The 11,232-nt window shown below is 37.9% G+C and overlaps 1 protein-coding gene across 1 annotated transcript in view; it reads left to right on the forward strand.

The window, feature by feature from the left end:
- Positions 1-11: 11 nt before the first annotated feature.
- thbs4a (thrombospondin 4a) overlaps positions 12-11,232 on the forward strand; it is a 13,613-nt gene continuing 2,392 nt past the window's right edge. The window contains exons 1-20 of the mRNA XM_043240051.1: positions 12-1,540; positions 1,943-2,140; positions 2,227-2,474; positions 3,302-3,416; positions 3,534-3,616; positions 3,933-3,987; positions 4,129-4,298; positions 4,792-4,929; positions 5,366-5,440; positions 5,533-5,712; positions 5,868-5,972; positions 6,853-6,960; positions 7,047-7,206; positions 7,959-8,077; positions 8,915-8,967; positions 9,041-9,222; positions 9,307-9,534; positions 10,325-10,521; positions 10,766-10,938; positions 11,039-11,178. Of these exons, the coding sequence (XP_043095986.1) occupies positions 1,462-1,540; positions 1,943-2,140; positions 2,227-2,474; positions 3,302-3,416; positions 3,534-3,616; positions 3,933-3,987; positions 4,129-4,298; positions 4,792-4,929; positions 5,366-5,440; positions 5,533-5,712; positions 5,868-5,972; positions 6,853-6,960; positions 7,047-7,206; positions 7,959-8,077; positions 8,915-8,967; positions 9,041-9,222; positions 9,307-9,534; positions 10,325-10,521; positions 10,766-10,938; positions 11,039-11,178 (2,806 nt within the window). The 5' untranslated portion in view covers positions 12-1,461. The remainder of the gene's footprint in view (positions 1,541-1,942; positions 2,141-2,226; positions 2,475-3,301; positions 3,417-3,533; positions 3,617-3,932; positions 3,988-4,128; positions 4,299-4,791; positions 4,930-5,365; positions 5,441-5,532; positions 5,713-5,867; positions 5,973-6,852; positions 6,961-7,046; positions 7,207-7,958; positions 8,078-8,914; positions 8,968-9,040; positions 9,223-9,306; positions 9,535-10,324; positions 10,522-10,765; positions 10,939-11,038; positions 11,179-11,232) is intronic.

The following is an 11,232-nucleotide window of genomic DNA, read 5'->3' on the forward strand; positions in this document are numbered from 1 at the left end:
CTTAATTTTTAAATTAATAATAAAAAAAATACATCAGTCAAATAATTGCGTCAAATAAATGAACAAACAGTGTTGGGGAGTAACTATAGTTACAAGTAACATGTGACTGTAAATAGTTACAGAGAAAAAGTGTAGTCATATTACATATTTTAATCAAAATGTTAACGATAACAAAGGGGATTAGTCGGAATGTTTTCTCACACATGCTGATTTCATTTATCCCCCTCCCCAGCATGTGCATAAACCCAAATTTATTTCTACGGTATTTGGGTTTCTTTTATTTTTTAGATTTTTAGATTTTAGATATTCTTTCGCAGATTAGCTGCTTTGTTAGGTGTCAGTGTTTCCTGACATATTTGTTTTTCAAAAAACTTTTATAGCTATATCTTGTTATGACTTTAAATCTGTATTTAACCTCGAAAGGAACGCTGAGGTTAAATGTAGGTGCTAAAGTCTGATTTTGTGGTGTTTGTACCTTAAAAATAAATAAAAGGATTTTAAGATTTTATAGAAGGATTTTAAACAGTCTGACAGTAATCAGTGTGGAGCACTGGTGTAGGATTAATTCATTAATTAGTTACATTAGCCTACTTTGCTACTTATTACATAGGGTACTTTAATCTGTAACTTATGACATTTCTAAAGTAACATGTAACACTGTAAATAAATAATAGAAATAAAATAAAAATACATTATATAGATGTGTATTTAGGATAATCTACAATTGTGTTGTTATTATTATTGTTTTATATGAGAATCTGCAAGATACAATACACAGGCAGTTGTAGAGTTAATGTGGTAAACTCATTCATATGAAGCTGAAAGTTTAATTGATTTTCCATAACTCATCTGTTGTAACACTCAAACTGGCAAGGCTCAGCATGGACATGTCACGCCAGATCATTCCTGTAAATGTGTTCTTTCTTTCTTTCTTTCTTTCTTTCTTTCTTTCTTTCTTTCTTTCTTTCTTTCTTTCTTTCTTTCTTACTTACTTTCTCTCTTTCTTTCATATTTAGCAAATTGTTTGGTTAAGTACAGTCAAATTGTTAAGCCATTATTATAAAATGATTCAAAAAAAAAATTATTAATTGCAACCTTTAACTAGCTGGAACAGGTTCTGACCGAAACCCAAAGCATATACTTCCATCATTTACCATCATTAACAAAGAGCCCTTTAGAAGGTTTTGATCTGACCTGCTCAAAGCAATATGTGACTGGTAAAAAGCACAGAAGCGTTCTGGAGGAGGTGCTTGGTCACACCTTATATATAGAGACATCTGAAAAGCGTAAATCACTTGAGCACCAGTCTGGTTCTCGTTGATCTGCAGGACTACAGGGAACAGGCAGTTCTGTTTTGACGGCTACTGATCTAGACTGAATCAGGGCTCAGAACAGAAACTATTTTTCCAGGAATAAGGGTGGAACACTTCAGCTGGATTTTGTGACATACAATTTTTTAAAATGGGTACTTGGATAAGAACCATATTCAGTTTACAGTTAATGTTGCAACTATTTGATACAGTGATAACACAAGGAATTGGTAAGTCCATAAACCTTATATATATATATATATATATATATATATATATATATATATATATATATATATATATATATATATATATATATATTTAAGAAATGAAAGCATAATTGTGAAAATCTTGCATTTTTATTATTTGCACATTTACAAAACCGTATGAATAAAATGTGCACACCTTAATTTTCTATACTGTTAAAATGTGAAATAAATGAAAACCAGCTACTAAAATATATCAATATTATCTAATTGTGGTTGCTTCTTTAAATGCGTCCAGGAAAAATTAGTATATATGTTCGTATGAATAGCGTATATTATTTTATATCATATGAATAGCGTATATAAAGGCATCAAAAGCCATCATCAAGCAATGCAAATCCGTTGACAAATATGCAAATTTTGCAGTCTATGATCTTCTGGTGTCACCGGATTGCTTACCTGACCTTTTGCAAGGAGGAATACAGGCGAAGAACATGGACAATGCTTTTATCCTTGCAAGCCTTCAGCTGCAAAACAAAACTTCATCTCGGGTCTTCCGGATCTTCAATGCCCTGGACAACACAGATTATTTTGATTTCACCGTTCAAGGGAAAACCAACAGAGGTTTGTGAAATCAGAGCTTGGTAATGTGCTGCACGTTCAGTGGCTCGATAGATACTTGGTACACTCAATACTTTTTCCGTTCACAGTCGTTTTGAAATTTCTGAAAAGCAATGGAAAGATTGGAACAATCAGTTTCAGTAAAGTGCAGCTGACAGATGGTCAGCAACACCATATACTGCTCCACTTCAGCGGGCTGCAGCAGGGCACCCCCGCCATGGCCCTCTATGTGGACTGCAGGCTGGTAGAGAGAGTGCAGGACGTCCCGCTAGCCTTCAAATCACTGCCGCAGGGCCGGAAACGAGTCACACTCAAGACACTGCCAACATCATCCCAGGTAATCCTAAAAGGTGGAACAAATAATATCATTATTCTGTTTATCTGTGCATAGAGTTTTTTTTACAACTTACAATGTAATCAATATTCTATTTATTAAAGCTATATATGAATCTCTGATCTGCTGATTTATCAAAGTGGTTATATCTAAGTGTGCAAGTTGTTTACTTTTTTAAAATTAGTTTACCTACTAACACTGTATACAAGAAGGTGGAATGCACACAAACACCAGTGATCTTGTTATGAACCATTGCCTCCTCTCACATGACTTCTCAATTACCCCCCACCAAATAAACCGCACACACTTTGTAAAAAGTCAGTGGACTCCCACTGTAAATTTACCAGCTAGTGTCACTGTTGGATTTTTTATAGATCTAAAACACTTTATAGTGGTATATTTTGTAATATTGGCATTGTTTTACTTTTGTACTACAAATCTCTTTCCCATCCAATATTTTGAGGAAGAACCGCCTCCCTTGCCTTCACAGAGGAAATGCCACCGTTGATAACCACACTAATATACATAGTGGCACTATAAAAAAGCAGCACAATTAATTGCAAGTGACTTGTCTATCAATCACAGCCAATACTTATATGAAACTAAATTATTTATGGAAAATATAACCATGTGATGAGTCATGCAGGGACTGCTTTACTTGCAAAAACCATACATTTGACCATTGTACTGTAAAATTACAAGTAATGTGGCGTCAACTAACTTAATCGTGTTTTACTAATACATTTCATTTAACAGTATGTTTAACTGTAAGATTTAACAGTGTTTTATCTGTAAAAGTGATAGTGTATGAATATGTGCCCGTGTTACAGGACAAGTTGACAGACCTCAAACTCGTGCTTGATGAGTCTATTGATAATGTGGTGGAGCTTCAGGACTGCAGTGATACAGAGCAGGGGGAACAGACGGAAACACTGCAACTCCTGGGTGAGGCTATTGTTTCTCTGTCATCTGTTTCTTACTCAGGCTTAGTTTTGTTAAGGATTCGTTATTTGCTTTTTCCCCCCAAAATACAGAGAATGTCATTATGTTACATTTCTGCAGGAACAACTTCAAAAATGAATGCTGGTCCAATGTTTGAGCTCATGCGAATGATCCAAGAGTTGAAACAGAAGGTTGATCAGCAGGTAACTTTGAAATTGAGTGGGAAAACAGTTCCTTAAAGGGACAGTTCACACACAAAAATTGCAGTTCTTTAAGGCTAAGCAAGGCTAAAGAAGCCTATATGGACTACTTTTTTCATATAAAGATTGTTTTGGTGTTTTGAAGCTTGAAAATCCCTCATTCATCTTAAAATGACTAACCAATTTTTAATTTTTAAGTCATTCAGGTTTGTAACAATGTAATGTGAGTAAATAAAGGATGACAGGCTTTCCATTTTTGGTGAACCACCACTGTTTCTTCAGAACTTCAGCATAATGACAATAACTGTTTTCATAACAGACCAAAGAAACCGCTGACTTGAGAAAGACTATCATGGAGTGTGTTCAATGCAATGGTAAGATTTCAGTTAAAAGTTACAAAACAGCTATAATGAGAAAACATTTAGCAGTTTTTCTTGTCTGTGCTCAGTCAAGTCTTATAATGAGGATGTTGAAGGTGTCAGACAGGTGAACTCAAGTGTTCTGTTGCCATTTAGATGCGGTTGGATGGGACAAAGCAGGACTACAGAATAAAAAGCAGTCCAAGTGCAGGCCAGGGGTCTGTTTTAAGCCGGATATGTGTATTGAAACAGCTGAAGGTGTGGAATGTACACCCTGTCCTCAGGGCTACACTGGAGATGGGGTTCGATGTGACGATATAGATGAGGTTAGACTGAAGATGCTGATTTTTTTTGTACTATGCTATTCTTTAGGTCTGTCTGTGGTTAAGTTTCACTGTTTATGATGTTCATCTAGCCACTTAATTCCTGTTTACTTCTCCTGTAGGGTGGCATTTAGGAAAGAACAAGAACACTCATGATTCATGAAGACTTGTTTTATTTTATTTGTTTATTTCCATTACTCACTGCAGTATCTCAGTAGCTCAGACTGTTCAACACATCTGATATTGTGTTCTAATTAAATGATGAATAATAAAACTCGGTTAGGAACACATAATGATTTATTAACATCAGCATGTTCAGTTAGGGTTTTATTAGACTAATAATTGTTTAAACGTGGACTCTAAGGTAATTTTCCAATGGTTTTATAGAACTTTTTACAGATCACGGTGCAGTCGTGACTTAATCATCTATATACTACAGAACGTTATTTGATGAATATGATAAATCCAGCTAAACTTATAAACTGTTCCATTTTAGTGCCAGTTCGACCCATGCTTCTCTGGTGTTCGGTGTATTAACACTGTACCAGGGTTCAGATGTGAGAAGTGTCCACAAGGCTTCACTGGTCCAGATATTCAGGGTGTGGGCGTTCACTATGCCCAGACAAACAAACAAGTATGTATTTGAAACAATGAAATGAAATTAAATGTATAATGTTAAGAAAGTTTTATATCTAAGATAAATGCCATTCTTTTGAACTTTATATTGATCAAAGATTCCTGAAAATCACTATAATTTTAAGCAAAACTATTTTTAACATGATAAAAAATAAGAAATGTTTCTTGAAATCAGCATATTAGAATGATCTCTAAAGGAGCAAATTAATGCAGCATTGCTGAGCATAACATACTTTTTTCAAAAACGTTAAAACATTAAGACATTTTGAAGCACTCTCTAACATATGCCATGATACAAAAAAATAACCATAATGATGCTGTGCCGTTCTCTAATTACAACTCCAGGTCCAACATAGTATTACCATGATACACATTGTTAAAAATGGTATTGGTTGTGCACTGTGATTAACACCACATTTATCATTTTTTATCAGATATGTAATGATATTGATGAGTGCCAGGTTGATAATGGTGGCTGCACACCCAATTCATTCTGCCATAACACAGTGGTAAGACTACAACTATCATAGATTACCCATTGTACTAATGTACGGCGGCAGGTACAGTAAATGTGGTAAATGTGAAACCTGCTTTCTGCTAGGGTGCATTTCACTGTGGGATGTGCAGGACTGGATTTACAGGTGACCAGAATAGCGGCTGCGTAAGTACTGGCCTGGACCCTGCTCCTCTAGTTGACAGGCTGTGTGGGAACGGCCAGCCAAACCCATGTGACATCAATGCAGAGTGTGTTGTGGAAAGAGATGGGAGCGTCAGCTGTGCGGTGAGGCATCAGGCACTCACACAGATGTTTTGTCTGCTCGTGCATTTCAAGAAAACATAAAGACATATCAAGTCATAGTTTGTGTCAGTGATTTCCTACGCCATTCTTTTGAGCCGGGACACAACTTTCTCTGCTGACATCTGTGTTGTTTTCAGTGCAAAATTGGCTGGGCAGGAAATGGCTACGTGTGTGGAAAAGACACAGACATCGACGCTTATCCAGATAGTAAACTTCAGTGCAGAGATGGAACCTGCAAGAAGGTAAATTCACGTGACCTCTTCTTTTTGTTAGAAGTTTAGTTTATTAGCAGTAGTTCACGCATTAGATATCACGAACTAACATTGAACAACATTCTCTTCATTTATCAGTTGAGGTCGTTTTATAAATATACACTGTCAAAAAAGTTTAGGTTCAGTTAGACAATAAAAAACATTATAATTGCATTACAAAACCATCATGAATGATCCCAATGTCCTCGTTCTCCTGCTGGTGCCGGGGAACCACTTTCTTGAGGACCACACTGATGAATTCAAACCTCACGCACTACTCTATCAATTGAAAACCTCCACACGAGTGTTGGTGTCATGCAAATCTCATCTCTTCATCTCCGCCCAGAAGGGGCTTCCGATACTCCAGTGCCAGCTCCTCCAGAGCGCCCTCCAGGGCCCACGCCTCATAGGCACCTTCCAGTGCCCGCTTCTCAAGAGCCATTGAGCCATTCTCAAGAGATTCAGCAGCCATTCCTCCACCATGGCTCCTCTCTCCATCGGCTCCACCGTGGGCCGTCATCATGGCTGTGGCCTGGGTAAGGCCTGGCTCCTCCCTGGCTCCTCCCTCCATCTGAACCACCCTGGACTCCAGTGTTGTCTGCCTACCAACCCTTTGCCGTCCCCTGTCTGGAATTGCCTTATTTGTGGTTTTATTACAAGACTGTTAATTGTTATCTGTCATCTTCGTGCGCTCCTTCCCACACCACACCGTGACAACGATACTGTTTGTTTCCATGTTTATTTTTGGGTGAACTAACACTTTAGGAAATAAAGAATAATTGTTGTTTTTGATGTTAACAAGCAAAAGTAATGTTAACAAGCTGAATGTTATTGTAAGGTGTTACTAGATTATTTGAATTTTAATTTTCAGGATAACTGCATGTTTGTTCCAAACTCCGGCCAAGAAGACGCAGACAGAGATGGAAAGGGAGATGCGTGTGATGAGGATGCAGACAGTGATGGCATCTTTAATGATCAGGTACAGAATAATCAACATTAGATCATGATTTAATGAACTGAGAAGCTCCCTTCAATGTCAGTGCTTGCATGACTGTATTTCTACAGGACAACTGCTGGTTGGTTCCTAACATAGACCAGAAGAACAGTGATAAAGATCTCCATGGTGATGCTTGTGATAATTGCGTCAACGTGGAGAACGCGGACCAGCGGGACACAGATAAAGATGGACTGGGAGATGCCTGCGATGATGACATAGACGGAGATGGTAATTTAATTCAGGTCTTATTTTGTCAAAATCAACTTCACACTTTTTGCTCACTGCTAATCTCTGCTAGTATTCCATCTGCCATGCGGCTGCTGAGTATTTTATTGACAAATGGGGTGTTATGTTTTAAATATCCTTTTCACCCTTTGGGCCTGTTTTTTATCAGGATTTTCCTCTGCTTAGGTCATTTTATGAGGAAAAACAGAAGCTTCTGTTTTTAAAGCTCAAATTAAAGCGCTCTTTAGCTTGCACGGGTCATGTAAAACTGAAGTGACCTGTATAGATATTAACAGCTTCTACGGCACCACACTGATCATTTTCTTTCAAATCGACAATTATTTGTTCCAGTCTAAAAGGTGTAATAGAGACCAGGCAGTGCTTGACATTTACGGTCTGTTCATCAAGGCAGAAATCCAGACACTTGACTTGAGACTTTAGAGCTTGGTCATGTCTCCTTTGAGCAACCACATTTCCACCAAGAACCTGCGCCAAGAGCTGTTGACGCGTGGAAACTATTCCACAGATGTTTTTCCGAAACACCGCCACCTTGTGACTTATTCCAACAAACTCCACACAAAGACATCACTGTATACTCTATAACACCACAGTGCATTTCTCCTGATGGAGTTTGCTCCATTCAATGACATTTTAGACCACATACCTCTTTATAATACTTTCATTTATACCACTGGTGCTCTGACTCTGGTGATGAATCACTTATTGTTTCCTTGTACATTCTGCACTTCTGATAGGTTTGAAGAACTTCCTGGATAACTGCCAGAGGGTTCCCAACCCTGATCAGAAGGACAAAGATAATGATGGTGTTGGTGATGCATGTGACAGCTGCCCTGATGTGCCAAACCCCAATCAGGTGCCAAACATCTTCATTACTTCCTGTTTCAGAATTCTATTCTATTTTCTGTTCTGTTGTGTTCTGTGCATTTTTAACAAAAGTACTGAAAGGTAGTTTCATCAACTTCGAACCTAACTTGAATAGTTTTAGTGCTTTAGAATTTTTTTTTACATTTAGAGTGTAAAAATTTAAGAAGAATTTAGAATTAAGAATAAAAATGACAAAAACATTAAAATAAAAACCATAATATTACCTTAATAATGCAAAACACTGCTTTCATACTGCCAAGCATCACAACATTGATTTATTTAGTCAAAATAGCATCTTATCATAATGCCAGAATCTCTCCTATCTCTGTACACATCCAAAACCTTCAAACACTGCTGATCAAGCTAGTTAAACCATTTTAAATGAGCAAGAGCACTGTTATTATTATCTGTATAATATTAGCTAATTGACTGCTAATATATAAAAAAACCTGTATTTTGAGTTGCTTTGATTTTGAGAATATATACAGTATATACACAGTATCACCAAACCTTTTGTTTGTTTTTGCGTCACCAAAAAAAGAAGTTAGTGAACCCAAAGCAGAAACAACCTCTTGCTACTCTGAGCAACACAGAGAATCAGCTGAGTGAGTGATTCGATGATTCCCCCCTATCCGTTGAATGAATCAGCATTTTTCAATGAAACAGTTGAATAAAAGATTGCTGACACCTACTGGTCCAGATACAAACAAATGAAGTCCCTGCCCTGTTAGGTTGCTAATATCAGCACTCTTTTAAGGCCTCTCATCCAGAAAAAAAAAATCATTTTCATTATTAGTTTTTTAACCTGTCTGTTTCTTTCAATCAGTCTGATGTTGACGATGATCTTGTTGGAGACACTTGTGACACAAACATTGACAGGTAGAGATTTTTTTTACCCTTCTTTTTGACAGTGAAAACAAAATAAGTTTATAACTGAAGTCTTTGGTTCCAGCGATGGAGATGGTCATCAGAACACCAAAGACAACTGCCCCAACATCATTAACAGCGCACAGCTGGACACTGATAAAGATGGGCTCGGAGACAAGTGTGATGATGATGATGATAATGATGGCATTTTGGATGATGAAGATAATTGTAGACTGGTACCAAACCCAGACCAAAAGGACGAAAACAGTATGCGAAACATTTGTTTAGTAGGATGTCTTAATTTGTTAAATAAAATCAGACCACTGATGAAAAGAGATTTTTTTTTGTCAGATGATGGGGTGGGTGATGCCTGCACTGGAGACTTTGACAAAGATCATGTGATAGACCGAATCGACACCTGCCCTGAGAATGCAGAGATCACTTTGACTGACTTCAGAGCCTATCAGACCGTGGTTCTGGATCCAGAGGGAGAGGCTCAGATCGACCCCAATTGGGTTGTTCTTAATCAGGGGATGGAGATTGTCCAAACCATGAACAGCGACCCGGGACTAGCTGTTGGTATGTTTGTGACCTATCGTCTTGAATATTTCCATGGTGAAAAGACCAGCTAAACCAGCACCAATCCAGTGTAGACCAGCCCGCAAATTCATACTGGTCTTTTAAGTAAATCTGTGTTTTCTCTTAAAGGCTTAGTTCACCCAAACTCATTAATTACTCAGTTGCATCATGTCATCCCAAACCTGTAAGACCTTTGTTCATCTATGGAACACAATTTAAGATATATTTGATGAAATCTGAGAGCTTTCTGGCTCTGTATAGACACTACCATGTTCATGACCCAGAAAGGTAGTAAGGACATCGTTAAAATAGTAAAAATGTGACTTTATTAAGCTACAGGAATACTTTTTGTGCACAAAGAATTTATTTAACTCTTTTGGGTACTCAAACATTAAAAGATTACCTTGTTAGTTAAGGACCCTTAACTTTGATGCTGCAAAAACCACATAAAACAAAAGCAATAGCAATTCATGCAACCACAGTGGAAGAGTTAGCATTTTCTGAAACAAATATCTAGTTAAAAAAAGTTTAAAGTATACAGTATACTTCAAAGTATTTTCACACACACACACCTGTCGTTTAGGTTCAGAAGTCAATAAACTACTTTGCATGGTTTTTAAATCATTAGCTTTATACAGTAGTATATACAGGTAACTAGGATTGCGGATAAATGAGAAATGATTATGATTTAAATTAGTTTAAATCATGGTCGGTTGAAACATGAGTTTTATTATTTGGTTTTAAAAGAAAATCTGGCCAAAAAGTGACAAGATCTTGCAACCACAAACAGGATACACAGCATTCAGTGGCGTAGACTTTGAGGGCACCTTCCACGTGAATACAGTGACCGACGACGACTACGCAGGCTTCATCTTCGGCTACCAGGATTCCTCCAGCTTCTATGTGGTGATGTGGAAGCAGACGGAGCAGACGTACTGGCAGGCAGTGCCCTTCCGAGCCGTGGCTGAGCCTGGCATTCAGCTTAAGGTCTCAGCGCTCTTCATCTCTATTAATGTCTAAACGCCAAGCATGCTTTTATCATTACAACTGCTCCACTGAGCCCTCAGCGAATCTACAAAAGTCGCTTTGGCTAAACTCTGAAGTATGCAAAAACACTTAACCGATGTTAAGCCAAATAGTTATTTTGGACTTCAAGCATATCCCAATTAGAGCGATTACGAAGGTTAAATAACAAACGCACAGACATGAATCAGTATATTTGCATTTCTAGGCTGTGAAGTCTAAAACCGGGCCTGGGGAGTTCCTGAGGAATTCTCTGTGGCACACAGGAGACACAAACAATCAAGTGCGCTTGCTGTGGAAAGACCCTCGTAACGTCGGCTGGAAAGACAAGGTGTCCTACCGCTGGAATCTGAAGCACAGACCCCAAGTGGGATACATCAGGTCAGGCGCAGTAAATACCGGAGAACTCAGACTTTGGATGTGAGAAACGGAGCAATAAAGCAGAGCAACATGTTTGTGGTGTTTATCTGTTTTGGCACAGTGTGAAGTTTTATGAAGGTACCGACTTGGTTGCAGACTCTGGAGTTGTTATTGACACCAGTATGAGAGGAGGCCGTCTCGGAGTGTTCTGCTTTTCACAGGAAAACATCATCTGGTCCAATCTGAGGTACCGCTGTAATGGTGAGTGCCGTGCTTGAACAATTATCAGAAGAACAATGCAACCTTTTTTTTATT

This window comes from Puntigrus tetrazona, chromosome 5 (assembly GCF_018831695.1).
Source record: "Puntigrus tetrazona isolate hp1 chromosome 5, ASM1883169v1, whole genome shotgun sequence".
Classification (NCBI taxonomy): domain Eukaryota; kingdom Metazoa; phylum Chordata; class Actinopteri; order Cypriniformes; family Cyprinidae; genus Puntigrus; species Puntigrus tetrazona.